Source organism: Protomyctophum bolini, assembly GCF_963924005.1.
Source record: "Protomyctophum bolini genome assembly, chromosome: 7".
Taxonomy (NCBI): domain Eukaryota; kingdom Metazoa; phylum Chordata; class Actinopteri; order Myctophiformes; family Myctophidae; genus Protomyctophum; species Protomyctophum bolini.
This window is the reverse complement of record NC_137868.1, coordinates 46,355,231-46,379,589: the sequence shown is the minus strand read 5'-3', so window position 1 is coordinate 46,379,589 and position 24,359 is coordinate 46,355,231. Positions and strand designations below refer to the sequence as shown.

At 43.8% G+C, this 24,359-nt stretch overlaps 2 protein-coding genes across 2 annotated transcripts; both read right to left on the bottom strand.

Annotated features, from left to right (window-relative positions):
* Positions 1-208: 208 nt before the first annotated feature.
* LOC308318765 (microfibril-associated glycoprotein 4-like) lies at positions 209-6,177 on the bottom strand (the record flags this gene model as incomplete). The annotated part of the gene is made up of 6 exons (XM_080768394.1): positions 209-558; positions 1,524-1,688; positions 1,818-1,914; positions 2,485-2,609; positions 3,195-3,298; positions 6,173-6,177. The coding sequence occupies 6 exons, from the start codon at positions 6,175-6,177 to the stop codon at positions 266-268; spliced, it is 789 nt and encodes a 262-aa protein (XP_080624520.1). The 3' UTR covers positions 209-265.
* A 5,537-nt stretch (positions 6,178-11,714) lies between these two features.
* Positions 11,715-22,725, bottom strand: LOC308318952 (microfibril-associated glycoprotein 4-like). The gene is made up of 5 exons (XM_080768690.1): positions 22,660-22,725; positions 21,205-21,390; positions 13,605-13,701; positions 13,327-13,491; positions 11,715-12,158 (listed from the first exon to the last, which is right to left on the bottom strand). Exons 1-5 carry the CDS (start codon positions 22,660-22,662, stop codon positions 11,866-11,868), a joined length of 744 nt encoding a protein of 247 aa, XP_080624816.1. The 5' UTR covers positions 22,663-22,725; the 3' UTR covers positions 11,715-11,865.
* Positions 22,726-24,359: the final 1,634 nt, after the last annotated feature.

Below are 24,359 nucleotides of genomic sequence, written 5' to 3'. Positions count from 1 at the left end.
AGATGCATAAAGTATATTGAAAAATGGAAATACTCTAGTAAAGTAAAAGTAGCTCAAAATTGCAAAATACTTGAGTAACTTGTAATTAGTTACTTTCCACCACTGCATATGTGTGTAGACTGGGTTTAACTCCTTAGACTCCTGAGCTGTGTTTGAAGTGTCTGTCTGTCTGTCTGTCTGTCTGTCTGTCTGTCTGTCTGTCTGTCTGTCTGTCTGTCTGTCTGTCTGTCTGTCTGTCCTGTGTTTGAAGTGTCAGATAGTGAATCTATTCGTCTGTCTGTCCGTCCTGCTCGTCTCGTCTGGGTTGAGGTCTGACCTTCATACTGATGGACTTCAGGGAATACATGGTACCTTTCCAATGAGCCCATACAACACCAACATTAAAAGGTGAGCCAGTATAATCTCCCCACAGATAAACTCCATTGGGATTAGAAAGATGACAACCGCTGTACCAGAACCCTCCCAGACGATCTCTAGCACAATGTCCTGATGACCAGCTATCCTGGTCTCGGTCTAGAGTGGAGAATCTCTGTCCATTGTGATAGCTCAGTGAGTCTCCTGTGTGGAAAGAGTTAAAAAGAGAATGTAATGCAGTACACTATCTTCATCTTCATCATCATCATCATCATCATCATCATCATAAAAGTATAAGTACTCATGATGATTGGCCTGTTTTCTTTGCCTTTCTTTATTTTTAAATGTTTCAACAAAAAAAAGTCAAACCGTTTAAAAAAATAGAAGATGTACAAGCTCACACAACGTGTTGCATTGCTATGTGCACATTGCGATGTGTGAGCTTGTAGCTCTGCTATTCTTTAATAGATTAAATATTATGTGGGGGGGCTTCGATTGCTTAATGTGTATTTTTATTCTAAATCAAGACAGCAACTTGTAACTAAATGTTTCAGTGGTGTAAATCTTTTCTTTTTCTGAAAAATGGAAATACTCAAGTAAGTAAAAGTAGCTCAAAAGTGCACAATACTTGAGTAAATGTATTTAGTTACCTTCCACCAGTGCATATGTATATAAAGTGGGTTTAACTACTGAGCTGTGTTTGAAGTCTGTCTGTCTGTCTGTCTGTCTGTCTGTCTGTCTGTCTGTCTGTCTGTCTGTCTGTCTGTCTGTCTGTCTGTGTCTGTCTGTCTGTCTGTCTGTCTGTCTGTCTGTCTGTCTGTCTGTCTGTCTGTCTGTCTGTCTGCCTGCCTGCCTGTCTGTCTGCCTGCCTGCCTGCCTGCCTGCCTGCCTGCCTGCCTGCCTGCCTGCCTGCCTGCCTGTCTGACTCAAACACTCAGGACTGGAGGACTGGGTGCGTGCGTGCGTGCAATGCATGTGATAGCAGTTATTTGTGGAAATCACTTACTTCTTTAGTGCCTTATACTTAACTTCATGTACATATACAGTACTGTCCTGTATCTGCTCGTCTTATGCTGTTATGTGTAAGTATAGATGTCTTGAGTTTTATTTTATCCACTACTTTACACCCAGAAACCAGCGGTGACAACAACGGTGATTCCTAAACATACCTGCTCCTCCGTCCGTGAAGCGATCCACGTTCAGCATGTATCCATGGTCCTCAGAGTCGATGTAGAAGTTGCTGTACTCAGCGTATGCCGTGTCCCCACTGAAGTCCTCCATGTCCACTCTCAGCTCACTTCTCTTGTAGGTCAGATAGTAGATGTTCTCCAGACCTAAAGGACATGAAGACCAGTGTTTTATTGAAGGATCACTTCACCCATTTTCAACCTGTCTTCATATATATTTGGTCTTCAATAATGCTCAATATAAATTATAGTAGGCTACTATTTATTTCTCCTCACCTAGCCAGTATTCTCCATCCGCATTGCCAAAGCCTCTCTTGTATTGGTCCCAGGGTCTGGTGAATCCCACTGAGCCATCCATCCGTCTCTGAAAAACCTGCAGAGAGAGAGAGAGAGAGAGAGAGAGAGAGAGAGAGAGAGAGAGAGAGAGAGGATAGAAATGTAATTGAATAACAAAAGCTTGGCTTGTCCAATATAAAATGCCATTGACTTGATGTTATTGAGCGCTTAACAACAATGCATATCAACATGCATATCTCACATGTTTAAGGTAAGATGTGTACATTGAAGCAGTTCAACTGACACTTGACCATCTTCCAGACATGTTAAAAACTAAATATGGGAGTCAGAACTAAACAATTTAGTTTCCTGCAAAATGTTTCTGGAAAAGTTTTTCAGAGACTCAGAAGAAAGCTATAGTGAAAGCTGCCATGACTTAGTAATATGTGATAGTAAGCATTGCTGTAGACTACAATGTTTGTTAATAAAAATATTTTAACAGAAAAAGTATAGTAGGCCTTCTACACTATAGTGCCACCCATGGATATGACATTTAACACCCTTTCAATGCATTCAGTACAATTGTTTTTACATATGCTGCAGTAAGATGACAACAGTGACATAAAGACGCAATCGTCTTGTAGGACATTATTGACATCATTCTTACGGTCCATTTCCCTCCATCGGTGTCCATGTCACAGTAGGCCTGCACAGCAGTGCCATCATCAACAGGATAGATGGTGTAGACCCCACTGGGAGCTCTGTCGTCTAGACTGTAGACATCAGCACAGTCTCTTGGCAGGGAACTCACGACCACCGGAGTGAGGAGACACACGACCAAAACCACGGGAAATGGCTGGGATTTCAAATGGGATGATAAAGAAAATGTTTTGTTTTTTAAATATTAGGCATTCATTTAGCATCTAGCAAACGCTCTTAATCCAGAGCGATTTAGTAAGAACACAAAGGTGATACATTAAAATGCATAGAAATAGTAATCTATACTCTATACAGGATCATAGGTAATCAACAGTATAATGTGCACCAAAAACACACACTACTTGCAGGCCTAATTCATTTAATACAATAGTTTATATTATTGGTAACAGTATGAAGATACTGTATATTTTCACATTTTAAAATATATTGTATAATATCGTCAGTGTCGGGCATACACTTCTTATCCCCGTGTTTAAACTTAGTTTATTCGTTAATTAATGCCACTTGATCATCAAAGCATCACGTTTTGAGCCTGAGTAAGTAAAGTAAATAAATAAATAAGTAAATAAATAAGTAAATCAGTTTAGGGATAAAGGGTTCCTGCACTAGTCAAACATACAAATGGTTGTTCTCTTAAGAGGTCAGTGAAATACTCACCATGCTGGTTAATCAGAGAGTCCTCCACACAGCTGACCAGACTAACAGAGTCCTGGTTCAGAGAGTCCTCCAGACAGCTGCTACAGAGTCCTTGGTTGAGGATCCTTTATATACAGTGAGGTTACCGTACACATCTTTATATCCAGTATGGTTACTTACCGTACACAAGGTACGCCTTCAATGTCAACGTGTTTGTGTGGGACGCCCCATCGCTGACCGGAAAACCAGTGTTGGTGCCAAATGCTGCCGGGAAAATTAACCTGTGGGAACTTTGCACCTGGCTGTGCATCAGGAGCAGCGTAGGTTTATGTAGATCTATTAATAGTTTTGCCTTTTTGTCTATATTTCATTTTGACTTTGTGTTTTAAATTTCAGCTTACTTTTAAGTTTGTTTTTAACGTGCGTTTGTTTGGTTTAGTTTAGTTTTTTTTAAGCAGCACTATATACGTTCCTTTTTATGTAATTTTGTCAGTTTTTAACTTGCTCGATTCAGTTTTTTTTATTTTATATTTGATATTAATTTTATCAGACATGCCGAGTTCCTATACGAACCCATTGTAACTTAAAACTCCACTTTCAAACACGTTTGAAAGTGGAATGTCCCCACACAGGTCAGGTCAGGACACGCACGCATTCACGCACGCACACACACACACACACACACACACACACACACACACACACACACACACACTTTGGGAGAATTAATTGAGTGCACCAACTCGACTCAAGGCCTCGTTTGCTCAACTTATCATTAACATCGGATTACGATTAAATGCAACTTTAAGACACACTATTTAAGTCTATAAACTTAACTTTTGTACACGACTACAGTGTATATCCCTACTACAGTGTTTACAGGGGGGCAGAACACAGCCTTGGAGCAGGTTGCAGGGGAATCACCCAAAGAACGGGGCAGGATTCAGACGAAACACAAGGGGGGGGGGGGGGGGGGGTTTGACCGCCAACCAATAGGAGAGAAGGGCCGTTTTTGAGCAGGGTTTAGGTTGTAGCCAGTCTTCACTCTTCAGTGACAGACGCCACAGAACAGAAGCGAGGATCCATGCACGGAAATTATTTTATTGTAAAGTAAAGTTAAAGTAGTCCGGTCTGGTCCAGTAAGTAATTCAACAGGAAAATAGAATCCCTACCCGAAGAGACATTTACATAAAACGTTATAATTCAAGGTGCATGCATTTGATTTTTAGACTCCTATTCCAGAAATTAGCCTATATCCATATCAAAAGAGATCGCATGTAAGCCATCAAATTATTCAGGTGTCACGTCGACTCTGTGAAGTTTTGGACCTCTCGTTCCCCCTAGAATCAGTTGTTATTCCACCACGTCACCCAATAGTCTACATATGGACCCGTAATAATCAATAAAGTTACATTAACATTGATTTTACAATATAAATTGGGTGTGCCAGAGATAGAAATGCCATTAAATGGGGGTCTGTATAGCCTAATTCAAATGAAAAAGGTTGAATATCACTGCTAGAGCCGCACAAATCTTCAAATGGGGGGGGGGGGGGGGGTCCCCAGGCTAATGAGTATCATGTTGGGGGGGGTCCTTGACATGAATAAATTTGGGAACCGCTGTTATGTAACAAAGTTAATGAATGCCATGTCCATTTCCATGGTACGTTTGTGTGGAACTTCTATCTCTCACTGACCACTGACTGGAAAAGAAGTGTTTGTGCCAAATGCTGCTGGGAAATGAACCTGTGGGAACGTTGCACCTGTCTGCATGTGCATCAGTGAGCAAATTAGGGTTATTAATAGTTTTGCCTTTTTTATTTCGTTTTTATTTTTATTTAGTTTTGGCTTTGTGTTGTCAAGCTCAGTTTAGTTTTAAATATTTTTTCTATGTGGGTTCCTTGGGTTAGTTTAGTTTGTATGTCGTTTTAGTGTAGCTTTCTTTTAACACAACCTGACATCTGACCCTAACTATAACCCCATGGCCTCCTTTCTATATCCTGGTCTTGCTCTCCAGAGATTTGGCCTTTACATTGTTTAATAGCACTGGTTCTCAACCATGTTCATGTCGAGGACCCCCGAATGAACATGTATATTATTTGGCCACGCATCCCCATCTGAAACAAAAAAAAGTGTGCCAGGCCTGCCAGGGACCCCCATTCTATAGATTTGTGTTGTCTCAACAATATTCCAAAATGTTCCAAGATGCTTTTCTCAAATAGTAGGTCGTTCGTGTGTGTGTGTGTGTGTGTGTGTGTGTGTGTGTGTGTGTGTGTGTGTGTGTGTGTAGTCTGCTGTGCTCCCGCGGACCTGCATGGCCGCCCGCGGGAAGCTCTCTGCTGTCTTGGTCTTTGTCTTCAACAAATACAAGTCCGATGGATCTTCAGTTCACCTCTCTGCCTGAGTTTTCTGCATCCGACCGTCTGATGCTTTGACAAGGTTTTCTATACTCTACAGTCTCCAGTTTGCTTTAGAGAACGTCGGTCTTCTCTATAGTCTAGTAGTTGGTTAAGTTGTGTGAAAATACACGACGTGTGCGTGTGTGTGTGTGTGTGTGTGTGTGCGTGCGTGCGTGCGTGCGTGCATTCCTACCCCCGCATCTGTTATAAAACAGCTTAAACTTTGTGTACTATTAGCTGTTATGTACAATAATATGTTAACGTTATGCATTTCAATAAACATGACATGATTCAATGCAATACAATAATAGACATTAAATACAATACAACAACTGCCTGTCATATGTGTTGTCATATGCACAGCATACAGTAGTGTTTTACTTACACACACACACACACACACACACACACTGTCCAACGTATCATTGACCGCGGATCATAGCATATTTCATTATCAACTTTAAGACACTCTGTTTTTAACCTTTGTAGAAAAGGGACTGATCTCTGTACGTTGTCTGGAGTATCAAACTTGACCTTTGCACTTAATTACCCCATTAATTAAAAGCACATGTGCCATTTTAGATTTTTCTTATCATCTTACGACATCGAGGAGGGATTCGGTATTGGGGACTATAGATAAGAAAATAATTAGAATGATATTAATCTAACTGTAATACATTAAAGTCTAACTCATGTTGCTATGATTAGGTGATGTAATGGTGATGTAAAACAAACAGTGTCAAATCAAAGATTAAATTCTCTTTATTGTTATTATAGGGACAAGATGACGTAAGTTTTCCTTCCCTTCATTGTCAATGGCGCAAACATTGAACTAAAAATTATTCAAAATCCACACACTGCTGAATTCAGTCACCAATCAGAATCAAGCATTCATTCAACAAATCTAGATAGCTTCATTCATTGCTGTGTAAATTAATGTATTTTTGTTCATTTCAGACTTTTAACTACTTACTGTAAACCCTCGCCTCAACACACTACTGAGTTTGCTGAAAATAGCCGATCTACAAGGTCGTTGTGAGCTTGTAGATCGGCCATTGTTTGACTATAATGTCCCCTTCGGAATAAGGATGCTACGATGGTTGATCAACAAAAAAGAACTGCCACTGGGCACAGGGCCTTACCCACTCAGGCCCAGTCACCCTGCCACTGGTCTCTCGAGACCAAACTCAAAGGAAAAGAGGGTGCTGTTTTTCCTTTGTTTTGCGGATGGGTGCCACTGGCTGTGTGTGTGGGGAAGAGGCAGTGTGTGTGGGGAAGAGGCAGGTTGCAGGCGAATCACCCAAAGAACGGTGCGGGACTTCAGACGAAACACAAGGGTGGGGTTTGACCGCCAACCAATAGGACAGAAGGGCCGTTTTTGAGCAGGGTTTAGGTTGTAGTCAGTCTTCACTCTTCAGTGACAGAAGACACAGAACAGAAGCGAGGATCCATGCACGTTTCACAACGGAAATTAGTTTATTGTAAAGTAAAGTTATTCCACCACTTTAGAGTATAATGTCTACATGAATTGCTATTACCTATTATACTGCTGTCTACATAAAATGCTATAAGTCTGCATGAAATGCTATATCAAGTCTACATAAAGTGCTATCTAAAATACATAAATTGAACCTCTGCATATATACGCCTGTGAGGTCGTAGGTCGGGGCTATAGGGCAAGTGCTACGGGCCATGATGGAGTCTGAACTTTGAAGAGGTGGGTTTTCAGACTATACGGTGGAAGATTGGGAGTAGTGAGTCTGCACCACTCCATGGTGTGGTGTGCGTGCGCACGTGCGTGTGCGTACGCCCAATGGAAACGGATTGAGATTGTATAGATCTGCTATTTTCACATATATTTTTCCACAGATAAATAGATGTCAGGCAGGCAGGCAAGTGGAGACAAACAATGACATGTAGCCATACATACCTCCACTAGGTGGCAGCATAACTCAGCAAACAAACCATTACCAATTGTGAGCTTGTAGATCGGCTATTTTCAAATGGCCGAAATGTATATGGGGCTGAAGTGGATAATATGTTTTGTAATAATAATAATAACAATCTACACAGTAACTAGTAACTGAAGTTTTCAAATAATTGTATTAGGGAAAACTACAAATTTGCCTCTGAGATGTATAGTGGAGTGTATTGAAAATTGGAATTACTGAAGTAGGTAAAGTACAAATACCTCAAAATTGTACATGAAGTACTGAAGTAATTTGTACTTATTTACTTTCCACCATTGACTCGGTGTAGCAGAAAATGGACCCCCTCATACCCAGTCGACCCAAACAGCCAGGCCACACAGGGTTCAAATCCTATTTTAGAAATTGATTTTAGACAATTTACAGTGGATACAGAGGATAAAATATGTAAAAACACAGTCGGGTTGAGACCTCCTAAATGCAAAACATAAATCCCATAGCCTATTCCTTACCTAAAGGAAACCTTAAGAAAAGGCCTATCTCCTGAGTCCGATAGGACATAACTAACAAAAAACCACACCCGTGTGAAGTGAGGGGCGCTAATATATTAAAGTCTAACTCATGTTGATTAGGATGATGTAAAACAACCCGGTGCCCACACAAACATTAAACGCCATTAACAATAAAGGGACAATATGACGTAATGAGTTACGAAATTACGTAAGTTTTCCCTTCATTGTCAATGGCGTTTATTAAGCAAACATTGAACTAAAGATTAAACCTGTATATATAGGACCTAGCGCCCCTCAAAAACAGAGAACAAAGTGAATAACAAAACCAGTGGTCACCCGCCCCTACACAATAAAATTCCATGCTCCTATATTATGGAAAAAGTACCCAAGTGAGTTGCTTCTGTGAGTCACCACTAGAGGGACCTAAATGAACCCTCCTATATCCAAATGGACCCTTACTAGTTATGCTGTACTTATGGTGTTTATGCTCAATTGTTCTATGTCCACACTCAGATAATGTGTCTCAACTAGAGTGGAAAAAATTGTTTTTAAGTAATGTTTTTAATATTGTGATGTATTCTATGTAAATATATATATATATATATCCAAGTATATTTTGTATACTCTGTCACAATCCTGGCTCCTCAGGAGTAACGGGACTCACCTGTGTTTTGTGGGCGTGGCACATAACGGGGGGAGGGACTCAATCTGAGGTAACTGGATAAAAGTGATGAAATGTGTGCGTCTGTATTACTGACCCGACGAGGATCTGTCAAGATCGAAACGTTGTCTTTGTTCAATAAAGTCATTCTTTACCAAAATAATGGTGTGCGGGCTCTATACCTTCGTCAGGCAGCCTCTGTAGACATTTTTAAAGCTCAGCTCAAGACCCACTTCTACAACATTGCTTTTAATTGATCTTTTATTTTTTATTTTTTGTTATTCATGTCCTCACTGTATTGCATTACTGCTTGTTTTTAATGTTGTTGCCTTGCTTTTCTTTTATTCTCCATTTTTCTGTAAAGCACTTTGAGCTGCATTTCATGTCATGAAAGGTGCTATACAAATAAAGTTTTATTATTATTATTATTATTATTATTATTATTATTATTATTATTATTATTATTATACCTCCTTCCACCCGCCCCTACACACCCATGACATTATATACCTACATTATCATAATACTAAAACTGAAAAAGTGTGCTGTGTTTGGAAGCCATATCTGTATAGCAGCCAATCAGGAGCTATAGCTCCACTACAGTAGCCAATCACTGCACACTCAGCCACCATTCGGGGCTGTAACGATACATTTAAAAAACAGTGGTTCTTCAACCAGTGGTCCAGGGACCACCAGTGGTCCTTGAGCATGGTTCCAGGAGGTCCCCATGCAGCTCTAAATGATGGAGAGGTGGTGTAACCAAATGGACCCTTTGTAGATCTTTGATCTTAAATGTACAAGAAGTCCACGTGCACAATTAGAGATTGTAGAAGAATTGTTATTTTGATCAACGTTTGTTATCTCTCCTAATGGTGTAGCACATACATACGGCATGGATATGTGTACACATTCTGTCGTTCTGGGGTCTGAGAGGCTAAAATGTCATCAGATGGTGGTTTCCGTGGCTCAAATGGAGAATAAATAAATGGGCCTTGATATGAAAATGGTTGAAAACCACTGATTTAAAAGCAATCACGTTGACCAATCGTATACAAATGTATCAGTCGTATAAAAATAGACCCATGGTGATCAGTGATCATGTCAGGGCCTGTCAATCATTCCAGGATGAAGGAGCAGCTAAACATATTGTTGCCGTCGGACAGAAACCTCGTATCTAAAGTCTAAAAATCTACTTTCTTCTCATTTTATTATTTATTCGTTTTTTGGGGTCTAAATGTAGGCCTGTATGCCCTGCTACTTCATACTGCAGTGTGACACCAAAGTAACAAAAACAACACAAGTAGTTGATCTACAAGATCAACGCGTGCCTTGTTGTAGATTGATTTAAAAGAAAGTTGATGTTAAAGTGGAGATTAAGTAATTTTATCGATGTTCTAAATATTGAATCAATATCAGTATAATCAGTATTAACAAGAGCTTGTGACTAAATGATATTGGAACACATGGTTCATTTTTATGTTTCCTGAAAGGTATACCAGGTATTTCACATAAGAGGTTTCCACCCGACACAGTGACGATATATAAACACATACCTAGCTAAGATGGAGCGTTATCACCGCTCCAGTATTACATGTACGTTTAATGCGTGGCCCCCTGTGCCCCCCCACAAAATGACCGGAACTACTTAATATTCACGAGCAGAACTCCCACCACGGGACTCGGGCAATCTGCAGTTGCAACCACTATTATTAATGGCAAGTAGGTTCATACAACTTAAGATCAAATATTGTGAACTGTCCCTTCAAGTAAAAATACCACAATGTAAAGTAGGCTATATGTATAAATGCACCCTTTAAAAATATAGTATTCAAAATTGGAATAAAAGTATAGTATCGTTAACTAAAACTACAATGAAATAATGAAGACTATGATTGACAAAACAGTTTAGTTTACTATTATAAAAATAGCAAGGCTTTACAAAAACCCATCACTAACTGAAGCTGTTTTGTGTTTACAAAACTATAACTAAAACCGAAGTATGTTCACGTACAAGGAATTTGACTCGTGCGTATTTCCCTCTGACACATGGAGAACTATACTGGAATAATGAACTGATATAGCTTGAAAATGGTATTTATAAATGAATGAAAAACATGACATTATGATGCTTACTTGTTTTATTAGAGTCATTACGGAGAAGGGAATGACATTGAGTTAATTAGTTTCACTCATGCTATGATCACATTTTACAATTAATAACAGTCTATAATAATAATTAATTCTGTTTTGTAAATATGACATAAAAACCCAAGAACGTAATCCAGTATCCAGGCAAGAGTCGTAACCAGAGGAGGTGACACTTTAACTTCAGATCAGACAGATATTCAGAAACAGGTATTATCAGACAGGAAGGTTCAGAACTCATGGTATAATTGCTGCAAATCTTAGCTTGTAGATTGGCTATTTTAGGGGGGAAAAGGAGCTGACCAAGTACAGGGCCCTGGGAGACACCGGTTATGTTTATGTTTGGTTTCTGTCTCTTTACTAAACCAATAATGTGTGTGATTATATTATGACCAGAGGTGGAAGAAGTAACTCAGGTGTTTTACTAAAGTTAAAGTATCAATACCACAGTGTAAAATACTCTGTTACAGTAAAATCCCTGTAATCCAAGATGTACTTAAAGTACAAACGTATTGGCATCATACTTAAAAGTATAAATACTCATTATGATGATTATGATCATCATGATGATTTCCTTTCTTTCTTTTGAAATGTTTCGAAAAAATGTCAAACCGTTTCACAAATATAGCAGATCTACAAGCTCACACAACGTGTTGCATTGCGAAGCGTTGTGCTATTTTTGAATGGGTGAAATATAATAGAGGGCTTTGATTGCTTGTAATTAAATGTTTCAGTGGAAAGTCAAAAAGTGAAATCTTTTCTCTTCAGATATAGATGCATAAAGTATATTGAAAAATGGAAATACTCAAGTAAAGTAAAAGTAGCTCAAAATTGCAAAATACTTGAGTAACTTGTAATTAGTTACTTTCCACCACTGCATATTATGACAGTGTGTAGACTGCGTTTAACTCCTTAGACTCCTGAGCTGTGTTTGAAGTGTCTGTCTGTCTGTCTGTCTGTCTGTCTGTCTGTCTGTCTGTCTGTCTGTCTGTCTGTCTGTCTGTCTGTCTGTCTGTCTGCCCAGTGTTTGAAGTGTCAGATAGTGAATCTATTCGTCTGTCTGTCCGTCCTGCTCGTCTCTTCTGGGTTGAGGTCTGACCTTCATACTGATGGACTTCAGAGAATACATGTAACCTTTCCAATGATACCATTCAACACCAACACCACCAGGTGAGCCAGTGTAATCTCCCCACAGATAAACTCCATTGGGATTAGAATGATGACAATTGCGGTACCAGAACCCCCCCAGATATTCTCTAGCACAATGTACTGATGAATCGCTATCCTGGCCTCGGTCTAGAGTGGAGAATCTCTGTCCATTGTGATAGCTCAGTGAGTCTCCTGTGTGGAAAGAGTTAAAAAGAGAATGTAATGCAGTACACTATCTTCATCATCATCATCATCATCATCATCATCATCATCGTCGTAAATTAGTTCTTGTTTTTACTATGAAAATAATTACATGTGTTGATTTTAGCTCTACCGTTGGGTGCATGGCTGGATTAAGCAATGAGTATAAAAATAATAGATTGTGTTTATTAAAATTATTTAAAATAGAAGATCCACTAGTTGTGAGTTTGTAGATTTGTTATTTTCATCATTTTAGCTTGACACCGTTGTGCAACCAACACACGCACGCACGCGTGCATGCACGCACGCACGCACGCACGAACGCACACACACACACACACACACACACACACACACACACACACACACACACACACACAGTATACAGTAATGCACATCTCTATTACTCTAAGAATGAATCAAATATACGGAATTGATAAAAATGATCTGGTCTGTTTTTAAATCTGTAAAGTGTGTGTTGTTTTCTGCACACAGTTTGTCTAATCATGCAAATAGCTGCTACAGTATATGTGTTACTTCTTTAGTGCCTTATACTTAACTCCATATACATATACAGTACTGTCCTGTATCTGCTTATCTTATGCTGCTATGTGTAGGCTATATATATAGCCTATACAGTATATATAGATATATCCCTAGCTAACCCTTTTCACTGTCTTTTAATGTTTTTTAGCTTCTAGTGATTATTTCTTTTTTCTATTAAAGTTGTTTTTATTTGTGTTGTTCTCTGTAAAGAACCCCCATGTAAAGCGTCTTTGGGTACTCAGAAAAGCGCTATATAAGTTTGAGATATTATTATTATTATTATTATTATTATTATTATTATTATTATTATTATTATTATATTGGGCTGTACTTAAGTAACAGGTCTTATTACTTAACTTAAGACCTGGAGGCATGATCAATGCCATTTGGCTATTCTGAGTGGCCAAAGAGCATTGACCAGGTCTTAAAAAAGCACTTTGTGACTTGTTCTTAAAAGGTGCTATACAAATAAAGCTTTATTATTATTATTATTATTAAGTTAAGTAATAAGACCTGGTACTTATAAGATACGCAAAATACAGCACATTGAGTTTTATTACTTTACTCCCTGAAACCAGCGATGACAACAACGGTGATTTCTAAGTAAACACACCTGCTCCTCCGTCCGTGAACTGGTCAATGTGCAGCGCGTATCCTTGGTCCTCAGAGCCGATGTAGAAGTTGCTGTACTGAGCGTGTGCAGAGTTCCCTTCAAAGTCCTCCATGTCCACTCTCAGGTCACTTCTCTTCTCGGTCAGATGGTACAGGTTCTCCAGGCCTAAAGGACATGAAGACCAGTGTAAGGATCACTTCACCCATTTTCAACCTGACTTTATATATTTGGTCCTCACTAATAGTCATTATAATGGTACTATATTGTTGTCTTTTCACCTAGCCAGTATTCTCCATCAGCATTGCCGAAGCCTCTCTTGTATTGGTCCCAGCGTCTGATGAACAACTCTGTGCCATCCATCCGTCTCTGAAAAACCTTAGGGGGAGACAGACAGACAGACAGACAGACAGACAGACAGACAGACAGACAGACAGACAGACAGACAGACAGACAGAGAGGGAGGGAGATAAATATCATTAAAAAAGCTCTGCTTGTCCAATATAAAATACCGTCCACTGACTTGATGTTATTGAGTGCTTAACAACAGTGTCTTTGTTTATATAAAAGTTAAGGTGTGTGAATTGAAGCAGTTTAACTGATCGACACTTAAATGTCTTCAGTTCTAAACTATGGGGGTCAAAATGTTTCTGAAAAAGTTATTCAGAAGGAAGCTATAGTGAAAGCTGCCATAAGTCATATTTTATATTATGTTATATATTATATTATGATATAAATCTGTAGACTAGAATGTTTGTTCGGTAAAAAATAATAATAATGTTTTAACCGAAAAACTATACAACGTAGGTTACGTAGGTAACCACGGTTATGTGAGCGATTGGATCACTCCAATATATGATAGTTCCGTCCGCAGGCGGAGCGTCGAGCGGACTTACCGATGATCCCGTGCTAACAGCCACGGGAAAATGACGTGTGAGTGAGGCACCGCCTCCCGAGGTTACTTTGCTCGCACACGTCATTTCCCCTTCCTCGTACCCTTTCCGAGGCGCGATAGATCACCGCGACTATAATTGGAGTGATCCAATCGCTCACATAACCGTGGTTACCTACGTAACCTACGTTATGTAGCGCTATATTGGATCACTCCAATATATGATAGTACACTACCAGATCAGTCGGGGACCTATCAATGAGAACAAGAGCCAGGCCCTCCCGGTGGGAGCGGCCAGCCCCAGCTCAATCACAAAGAGGGGCCCACTGTCTCCGAAGGAGCAGAGGCCACCCCTAAAACGGCTTGTTCCAACCGGTTCTCAGGGACCACATTGACGCGGTAGAACCTGGTGAAGGTACTAGGCGACGTCCAGCTGGCTGAGGCACAGATGTCCGAAAGGGGGACACCCTTAAGCTGCGCCCAAGAAGTAGCCATGCCCCGAACCGAGTGCGCCACCACCGCGGGCGGCAGAACCTGCCCCACCGAGTGGTAAGCTACAGGCAATTGTATCAACAAGCCAATGTGAGAGTCTTTGCTTTGAGAGGCCTTGGCCCAAGACTCTATCACCGTAGCATACGAAGAGCTGATCAGTCAGTCTGACCGCCTTCGTTCGCACGACGTAGGCGTCCAGAGCCCTCACCGGGCAGAGGACGTGAGGAGCATCACCCGAGCCCTCCCCACTCAAGGGAGGGACATAGGCAGACAGGTGAAGAGGCCGATTCACATGTCCCACGGACAGAACCTTCGGCAGAAAGGAGGAATTGGGTCGCAAAGTAACACTCGCTTTACCAGGACCCATCTGGAGACACTCTGCGCTCACCGAGAGCGCGTGGAGCTCCCCCACCCTCTTTGCAGAGGTGACTGCCAAGAGAAACGCAGCTTTCCATGAAAGGTGCTGAAGAGAGGCAGTATCCAGGGGCTCGAAGGGAGGTTTCCCGAGTGCTGAGAGCACCAAGCCAAGGTCCCAAGTGGGGACCTGAAGAGTCTTCACTGGGCGGAGGCGCCTTACTCCTTTCATAAAGCGTGACAGCAATGGATGCTTACCCAGCTGTCCGTCAAAGCCATCAGAATGGCATGCAGAGATAGCGGCCATATACACCTTTAGAGTGTTGGCCGCCCTGCCCTCGTCCAGCAGTGACTGCAGAAAGTGTAGCACAATCTGAACGTCACAGTGCTCCGGGTCAGCACCACAGGTCGCGCACCAAGTGCGGAACCGGCGCCAACAAACCTGGTATGTTGCAACCGTAGACGGGGCTCTGGAACTCTGCAGCGTATGTAGAACTCCCTCTGGGAGACCTAGACCCGACCACCTGCGCCTCTCAGGGGCCAAGCCCATAGCTGGAGGCGATCGGGGCGGGGGTGCCACAGGGCTCCCTGAGCCTGCGAAAGCAGGTCGGGCCTCTGAGGCAACTGCCACGGTGTACCCGCGACCAGAGACAGTAGCACCCTGAACCAAGGGCGTCTCGGCCAGCGTGGGGCTATCAGAAGCAACCGATGTCCCTCCCTCCCGACTCTGTCCAGCGTAGCCTGGATCAGGGGAAATGGAGGGAAGGCATAGAGCCGCGTCAGCGGCCAGTCGTGAGCCAAGGCATCCAGGCCCAGAGGCCCTGGAGGATTTGCCAGTGAGAACCAACTGGGGCAGTGAGCGGTTTCCTGGGAGGCAAACAGGTCCCCCTGTGCCCTCCCGAACCTGTTCCACAGTTGTTGCACGACCTGAGGGTGGAGACGCCAGTCCCCCTCTCTCGGTCCGTCTCTGGACAGCATGTCCGCTGCAGAGTTCTGGACCCCCGGGACATACGTGGCCCGAAGAGATGGGAAGTGAGCCTGAGCCCAAACTAAGAGCTCCCGCGTCATCTCGTGGAGACGGCGGGACCTCAACCCACCTTGATGGTTGATGTAGGCTACAACCGAGGTGTTGTCTGACCGCACCAACACATGCCGGCCTTCCAGATGCCGAAGAAAATGCCGAAGCGCCAGGCACACAGCTCTGAGCTCCAGCACATTGATATGTTGGACAGACCATGGCGGACTCCAGCGGCCGCTGGCCGCCATGCCCCTGTACACAGCGCCCCAACCTTCCAGAGAGGCATCGGTGCACACCAGTTCCCTGCGTGTCATCCTGCTGAGCGCCCTCCCTGACTCCAAAAAGGAGCGGGCACGCCACAGAGTGAGTGCGAGCACACAGTACTTCGTCACCAGGAGACGACGATGTCTGTGTCGCCGCCGATGCAGCTTGTGGGCATTGAACCACCGCTGCAGCGGCCTGAGATGGGGACCAGCGACGAGGCCGCTGTTAGCAAGCCCAGTAGGCGTTGGCAGTCCCCGACGGACACTGTCCGTCCCAGGCGGAACCGGAGGAGAAAGGACAGAATCGTCTCGACTCTCTTGGCGGGCAGACTCGCCCTCATGAGAGATGAGTTTATAGCCATCCCCACGAAGACCACGTCTTGTGAAGGGGACAAACGGCTCTTCTTCTCGTTCAGGACCAACCCTAGCTCCTGGATGTGTTTTAACAGGAGGCTGGTGTCCCTGGCTGCGTGCTCCATGGACGGAGCACAGAGGAGCCAGTCGTCGAGATAATTCAGCACCTGAATGCCCATGGAGGAGAGGGGCTCCAGAACCGCATCCATGCATTTTGTGAAGGTGCGTGGTGCAAGAGAAAGCCCGAAGGGAAGTACCTGGTATTCGTAGGACTCTCCTTCGAAGGCGAACCGGAGGTATTTCCAGTGGCTTGGATGGATGGGCACTTGGAAATACGCGTCCTTCAAATCCAGGGTGGTGAACCACAGTCCCTCGGACATGGCCTGCAACACCCGGGCTGGGGACAGCATCTTGAACGTCAGGTCCTTCAGGCGGCAGTTGAGGCTGCGCAGATCCAGAATGGGACGGTAGCCCCCGTCCTTCTTTGGAATGATGAAGTACCTGGAGTAGAACCCATCGAGCCGTTCTGAAGGCTCTAACTTCCTGATCGCTCTCTTGGCGATGAGCGCGATGATCTCCAGCCGGAGAACCACCCGCTTCGCAGGATCGGACACAGTAGTCTCTCGAATGCCCCTGTAGGGCGGTGGCCGACAACGGAATTGGAGTTTGTACCCTCTTAGGACTGTGTCCAACACCCAAGGGGACTCCACACGCTCCTCCCAGATTGCCCTTTGGGCCTGGGAGAAGCGGCCGATGCCGACCACGCAGCAGTCAGGTAGACTGCTGGAGGCCTGGGTTCTTCCTTGAGGATCGGCCTCGCCCGGCAGAGGGGCCTCCACCCCCTCTGTTCTGGCGACGCCGTCTCCCTCGTCCCCGGTTACCCTGCCACTGCCCCTGGGGCTGGGCTTGGTACCGGTGGGCCTGGGCTTGGGGTTGGCGAGGAGCCGGACCAAGGCGTTGCTGCAAGCCGGTTGAGAGTCCTCGGCGTGCCTGCGACCATGACCTCTTGGGCGCAGGCCTTGCACGTGGCTGAGAGGTCTCTCGAAACTTAACCAAGGTCTCCCTGTCCCTGCGTAAGTTCTCCGCTTTGCGAAGTATGTCGTCCACCCCTGTGCCAAAGGTAATGCCTGGTGTTAGGGGGAGGCTACAGAAAGCCTTCTGTACGTGAGGCTCTAGGCCTGACAGGGACAACCAGAGCTGACGGCGCGATTCCACCACCGAGGCCACTGCCTGGCCGTTGGCTCGCACTAATTCGGACTGCAGAAGACCCAGAAGCCTGGATACTTCCATTGCCTCGTCCGTCCAACGCTGTTCGGACCCTTGGAGCTTGGGGAGCAAGTGCGCCAAGTAGGTGCCCAGCAGCATGGCTGCATTATTAAGGCGTGCCATGACCGCAAGGACATTAAAGGTCCTGTTCAGGAGCTGTTCACTGGTCTTCTCCAGGCCAGGCTTCAGCTGAGGGCCCTTGCCTCCAATGATCTCAGCATCAGTGAGGAACGTAGCCGCCACAACATTATCCATAGCAGGATATGCATCAATCCCCATGGCATCCTGGTTGGCCATGCGGGTCCATGGAGCGGTCTCTCTAGAGGAGCGAAAACGAGCCTGTGGCCCGGACTTCCCCATCCTGGACCAGCTTTCGCTGAACGCCGCAGCAAACTGCGGACACATGGGGATCTGCGCCTTGACGTCATCTGGATCTGCCCACTCAAGGCCCAAAGTACTCGCCACTCTTTCCAAGAGAAAGCGCATAGACTCCGTAGTTGTAAATGGCTCCTCTGAGCCAGCAACTGAAGGTTCGTCGTAAAGTGAGGCGCTCTCAAGGAGATCCGGATCGTCTGGGGCGAAGACAGTCACGACGTTGTCGTCGTCAGCGACGTCCAGAGCGTCTACATCTTGGCGTAGGCACTGAGCTCTACGCTCGAGTGTATCCAGCTCCACCCTAGGGTGTTTGGTAGCTGGCGGGCCCATAGCAGAGAGATCCCCACCTTTGGCGGGGTCTCGCCCGTCAACCCCCACACCCACAGCCTGTGCCACAGGTGCAGAGCGGCTCTCCCGCACCGTCCCCGACGGGGGGAGATCGCCGGTATCGGGGGGGGGGCCTTGCTGTTCGGCCATATTCTCCATGGCCTCTAGCCGGGCCGCACGGAGTCTATCTCCCAGTAGGTCGCAGGCTTGACACCGCATAGGGTCTGCAACCGCTGCGCGTGCATGCCCTAGACCCAGACAACGGAAGCAGGCACGGTGCCCGTCCCCGACGGGCATCGGCGCCTTACATGAGGTACAGTGGAAGGTCATGCCGCCACAATGTGACCCTCAAATCACACACTGTATATTAGCCCTAGGCTTACACGTGTGACCAGACAGAAAATATTAAATATACAGTTACTGCGTAACGTATGAAATATATATCTAAGCCGTATCACCCACCGTACATTGGCCCTTGGCTCGTACGGGTGACGGCACCGAAAGAGTTAAGTATACAGATAAAGTTACTTGTGAACTTACAATTGTATAACGCTTTGTCACACACCGTACATTGGCCCTTGGCTCGTACGGGTGACCGGACAGAATTATTATATAACCAGTTACCCTTGTAACGTATATAATACACAGTATAATTATCACACGCCGTATACTGGCCCTTGGCTCATACGGGTGATACAGACAACCGTCAACTGTGCAACATATAAACCTACAAGGCTGTATCGTACACCGTACACTGGCCCTTGGCTCGTACGAGTGACGGCACCGAAAGAGTTAAGTATACAGATAAAGTTACTTGTGAACTTACAAATGTATAAAGCTTTGTCACACACCATATATTGGCCTAGCTTTAGCTCATATGGGTGACAGCACAAAGAGTTAAATATACTGATGAACAGTTACTCTTGAACTTACAATTGTATAACGCTTTGTCACACACCGTACATTGGCCCTTGGCTCGTACGGGTGACAGGACAGAATTATTATATAACCAGTTACCCTTGTAACGTATATAATATACAGTATAATTATCACACGCCGTATACTGGCCCTTGGCTCATACGGGTGATACAGACAACAGTCAACTGTGCAACATATAAACCTACAAGGCTGTATCGTACACCGTACACTGGCCCTTGGCTCGTACAGGTGACGCGACAGAAGTTATTATATGCCAGTTACCCGTGCAACGTATATAATATACAATATACGCTATATCACACAAAGTATATTGGCCCTTGGCTCATACTGGTGACAGCACAGAAATTATTATATACACAGACACCTGCGTGCGTATAGAATATATAATGCAAACTATGTCACACACCGTATATAGGCCCACGGCTCATACGGGTGACAGCACAGAGAGAGTTAAATATACTGCTATGTTAACACAATAATACCGTATCTGTATAATATACAGTCACTTGTGCAACGTATTATACTATGCAGAACCTTATCACACACCGTTCAGTAGCCCGTGGCTTTATACGGGTGATAGGACAGAAAATCAGTATTACTCAACCTACTTGTGTAACATATAACAATATACAAGATTTCAAATGCGCACCGTGTGTTAGCCCTTGGCTTACACGGGCAATAGAAGCAATATAATATATACACTCTGTAATATAATATAATGGAAACCTTATCACACACCGTTTATTAGCCTTTGGCTTTATACGGAGGGACAACACAGGCAAAATAACAGGTATAGTGCTTGTGCAACTGACTTAATGTCATGTAGTGTTGGTACTCCAGCCAACTGAGTGAAATCAGCTATGTGCTTGGTGTACTGCTGAACGGTCGATTTTAATTGTTAAAGTAATAAGACGGGGAAGTGGAGAACGCGTGGCGTCTCCTTCTTTCCCTGGGAGACGAGCTAGCTGCCGAGTGGCTAGCGAGACCCGCTCCACAGCCGTCTAGGGAAGGCGTCCGTTCCCGAAGTGAGAGCCGTGAGGGACCGGCAAAGCAGACAGACCGTCAGACAAACGAAAGACAGCTAGTCAAACAAGGGCAACCTCCTATGACGCCGTAGCGCGAGCGACCGGCTCGTGCCACCGTAGCACGGTGGTGTTTTTAGCTAGTAGCTTCCAACACACTGATACAAGAAGGCAACTCTGAGAGGAGCCAAGCTGGCTGCTCAAAAGGAGTTATACGCTTCTTACGGTAATACCTTTAGTCCTTACCAATCGACGACGCCGAGGAAAGAAAAGAGGAAGGGGAAATGACGTGTGCGAGCAAAGTAACCTCGGGAGGCGGTGCCTCACTCACACGTCATTTTCCCGTGGCTGTTAGCACGGGATCATCGGTAAGTCCGCTCGACGCTCCGCCTGCGGACGGAACTATCATATATTGGAGTGATCCAATATAGCGCTACATAACTTAGTGCCACCCATGGATATGGCATTTAATACCCTTTCAATGCATTCAGTGCAATTGTTTTTGCATAATGTAGTAAGGTGACAGTGACAGTGACATAATGACACAATAGTCTTGTAGGACATTGACATCATTCTTACTGTCCATTTCCCTCCATCGGTGTCCATGTCACAGTAGACCTTCACAGCAGTACCACCGGGATAGATGAAGTAGACTCCACTGAGATTATTGTTGTTCAGGAGGTAGTGGTCATGACAGTCTGTTGGCTGAGAACTAGTCACAATCACCGGAGTGAGGAGACACACGACCAACACCACAGGAAATCGCTATGATTTCAAAATTGGATGAAAAACAAAATGTGTTGTTATTTATATTGGGCATTCATTTAGGCATCTAGCAGACGCTCTTAATCCAGAGTGATTTAGTAAGAACACAAAGGTAAATAAATGCATTGAAATAGTAATATAGGATCATAGGTAAACCAACAGTAGAATATGCACCAAAAACACACTACTGTAGGCCTAATGTATTTAATACAATTATCCATACGGTCGTACAGTATGAGGATATGTTCACATTTTAAAATATATTTTATAATATCGTCACTGTCGGGCAGAAACCTCTTATCTCCATATTTAAACTGTTTGTGTTTTGTTAGTTCATTCCCTATACTTGTTTCTATACTGTGATCTGATAATTTTGCCAATTTTTAATTTCAATCCTGAAAAGTGTCATATTTGGGACATAATTATGAGGTTTCCACCCTACAGAGACAGAGAGACTATATTCCATATTCATTGAATAATGTTTCGACACTGGTCCCTGTCGCACTATTCAAATGCATTTAGCCCATTCAGCACGGGAACCCCTTTTGGTGTTTCAAGCATTATGTTACACATTAGCTATTGCAAAATAGCAGATCTACAAGCTCGTAGTGCCGCGCTACGAGCTTGTAGATCTGCTATTTTTGAAAAACCTTGAAAATGTGACGCAAATCTTGGAATACATAATAATCTTTCGGATGGGGGTCCAAGTAATTAAATAAGTAGGCCTAAGTAATTAAAGTAAATAAGTAGGCCTAAGTAAGTAAAGTAAATCAGTTTAGGGATAAAGCGTTCCTGCACTAGTCAAACATACAAATGGTTGTTCTCTTAAAGGGACACTTCACCCTTTGTGCAAAGAAATATATGTTAATGACGTTTAGAAGCTTTAGAACACTTTCCTGGGGGGTCTTTATGTGTGTAATATGTGGTTTTAGCTATTTTAGATTGTAGCAGTGAGCACAGTGTCTCTGATGTCATGGACATTGGTCCTGGACTACAATTCCCATAATTCTTTGGTGCACTGCTCCTCCTTGTGGATAGGGGGGGGAGCTGTCTTACTGAGACATGTAGTCCGCGAAGGAAGTGAGCCCCAGTGTCCATGACATCAGAGACACCGGGCTCACTGCTACAATCTAAAATATCTAAAACCACATATTACAATACATAAAGTCCCCCAGGAAAGTGTTCTAAAGCTTCTAAACGTCATTAACATATATTATGTTTTTGCAAAAAGGGTGAAGTGTCCCTTTAAGAGGTCAGTGAAATACTCACCATGCTGGTTAATCAGAGAGTCCTCCACACAGCTGGTAGACTAACAGAGTCCTGGTTCAGAGAGTCCTCCAGACAGCTGCTACAGAGTCCTTGGTTGAGGATCCTTTATATACAGTAAGGTTACCGTATGGTTACCGTACACAAGGTACGCCTTCAATGTCAACGTGTTTGTGTGGAACGCCCCATCGCTGACCGGAAAACCAGTGTTGGTGCCAAATGCTGCCGGGAAAATTAACCTGTGGGAACTTTGGCACCTGGCTGTGCATCAGGAGCAGCGTAGGTTTATGTAGATCTATTAATAGTTTTGCCTTTTTGTCTATATTTCATTTTGACTTTGTGTTTTACATTTCAGCTTACTTTTAAGTTTGTTTTTAACGTGCGTTTGTTTGGTTTAGTTTAGTTTTTTTTAAGCAGCACTATATAATTATGTTCCTTTTTATGTAATTTTGTCAGTTTTTAACTTGCTCGATTCAGTATATTTTTTTTAGATATTTGATATTAATTTTAACAGACATGCCGAGTTCCTATACGAACCCATTGTAACTTAAAACTCCACTTTCAAACACGTTTGAAAGTGGAATGTCCCCACACAGGTCAGGTCAGGACACGCACGCATTCACGCACGCACACACACACACACACACACACACACACACACACACACACACACACACTTTGGGAGAATTAATTGAGTGCACCAACTCGACTCAAGGCCTCGTTTGCTCAGCTTATCATTAACATCGGATTACGATTAAATGCAACTTTAAGACACACTATTTAAGTCTATAAACTTAACTTTTGTACACGACTACAGTGTATATCCCCACTACAGTGTTTACAGGGGGGGGGGGGCAGAACACAGCCTTGGAGCAGGTTGCAGGGGAATCACCCAAAGAACGGGGCAGGATTCAGACGAAACACAAGGGGGGGGGGGGGGGGTTTGACCGCCAACCAATAGGAGAGAAGGGCCGTTTTTGAGCAGGGTTTAGGGTTGTAGTCAGTCTTCACTCTTCAGTGACAGACGCCACAGAACAGAAGCGAGGATCCATGCACGGAAATTATTTTATTGTAAAGTAAAGTTAAAGTAGTCCGGTCTGGTCCAGTAAGTAATTCAACAGGAAAATAGAATCCCTACCCGAAGAGACATTTAAATAAAACGTTATAATTCAAGGTGCATGCATTAGATTTTTAGACTCCTATTCCAGAAACAGTACATTAGCCTATATCCATATCAAAAGAGATCGCATGTAAGCCATCAAATGATTCAGGCGTCACGTCGACTCTGTGAAGTTTTGGACCTCTCGTTCCCCCTAGAATCAGTTGTTATTCCACCACGTCACCCAATAGTCTACATATGGACCCGTAATAATCAATAAAGTTACATTAACATTGATTTTACAATATAAATTGGGTGTGCCAGAGATAGAAATGCCATTAAATGGGGGTCTGTATAGCCTAATTCAAATGAAAAAGGTTGAATATCACTGCTAGAGCCGCACAAATCTTCAAATGGGAGGGGGGGGGGGGGGTCCCCAGGCTAATGAGTATCATGTTGGGGGGGTCCTTGACATGAATACATTTGGGAACCCCTGTTATGTAACAAAGTTAATGAATGCCATGTCCATTTCCATGGTACGTGTTTGTGTGGAACGACTATCTCTCACTGACCACTGACTGGAAAAGAAGTGTTTGTGCCAAAT

Bases quoted from the DNA above. Each gene is read 5' to 3' on its own strand.
- LOC308318952 (XM_080768690.1), bottom strand. The intron at 13,492-13,604 runs GTGAAAAGACAA...CATGTCCTTTAG, and splicing joins TGATGGAGAATACTGGCTAG to GCCTGGAGAACCTGTACCAT. The intron at 12,159-13,326 runs GTGTGTTTACTT...CTTTCCACACAG, and splicing joins GTTCACGGACGGAGGAGCAG to GAGACTCACTGAGCTATCAC.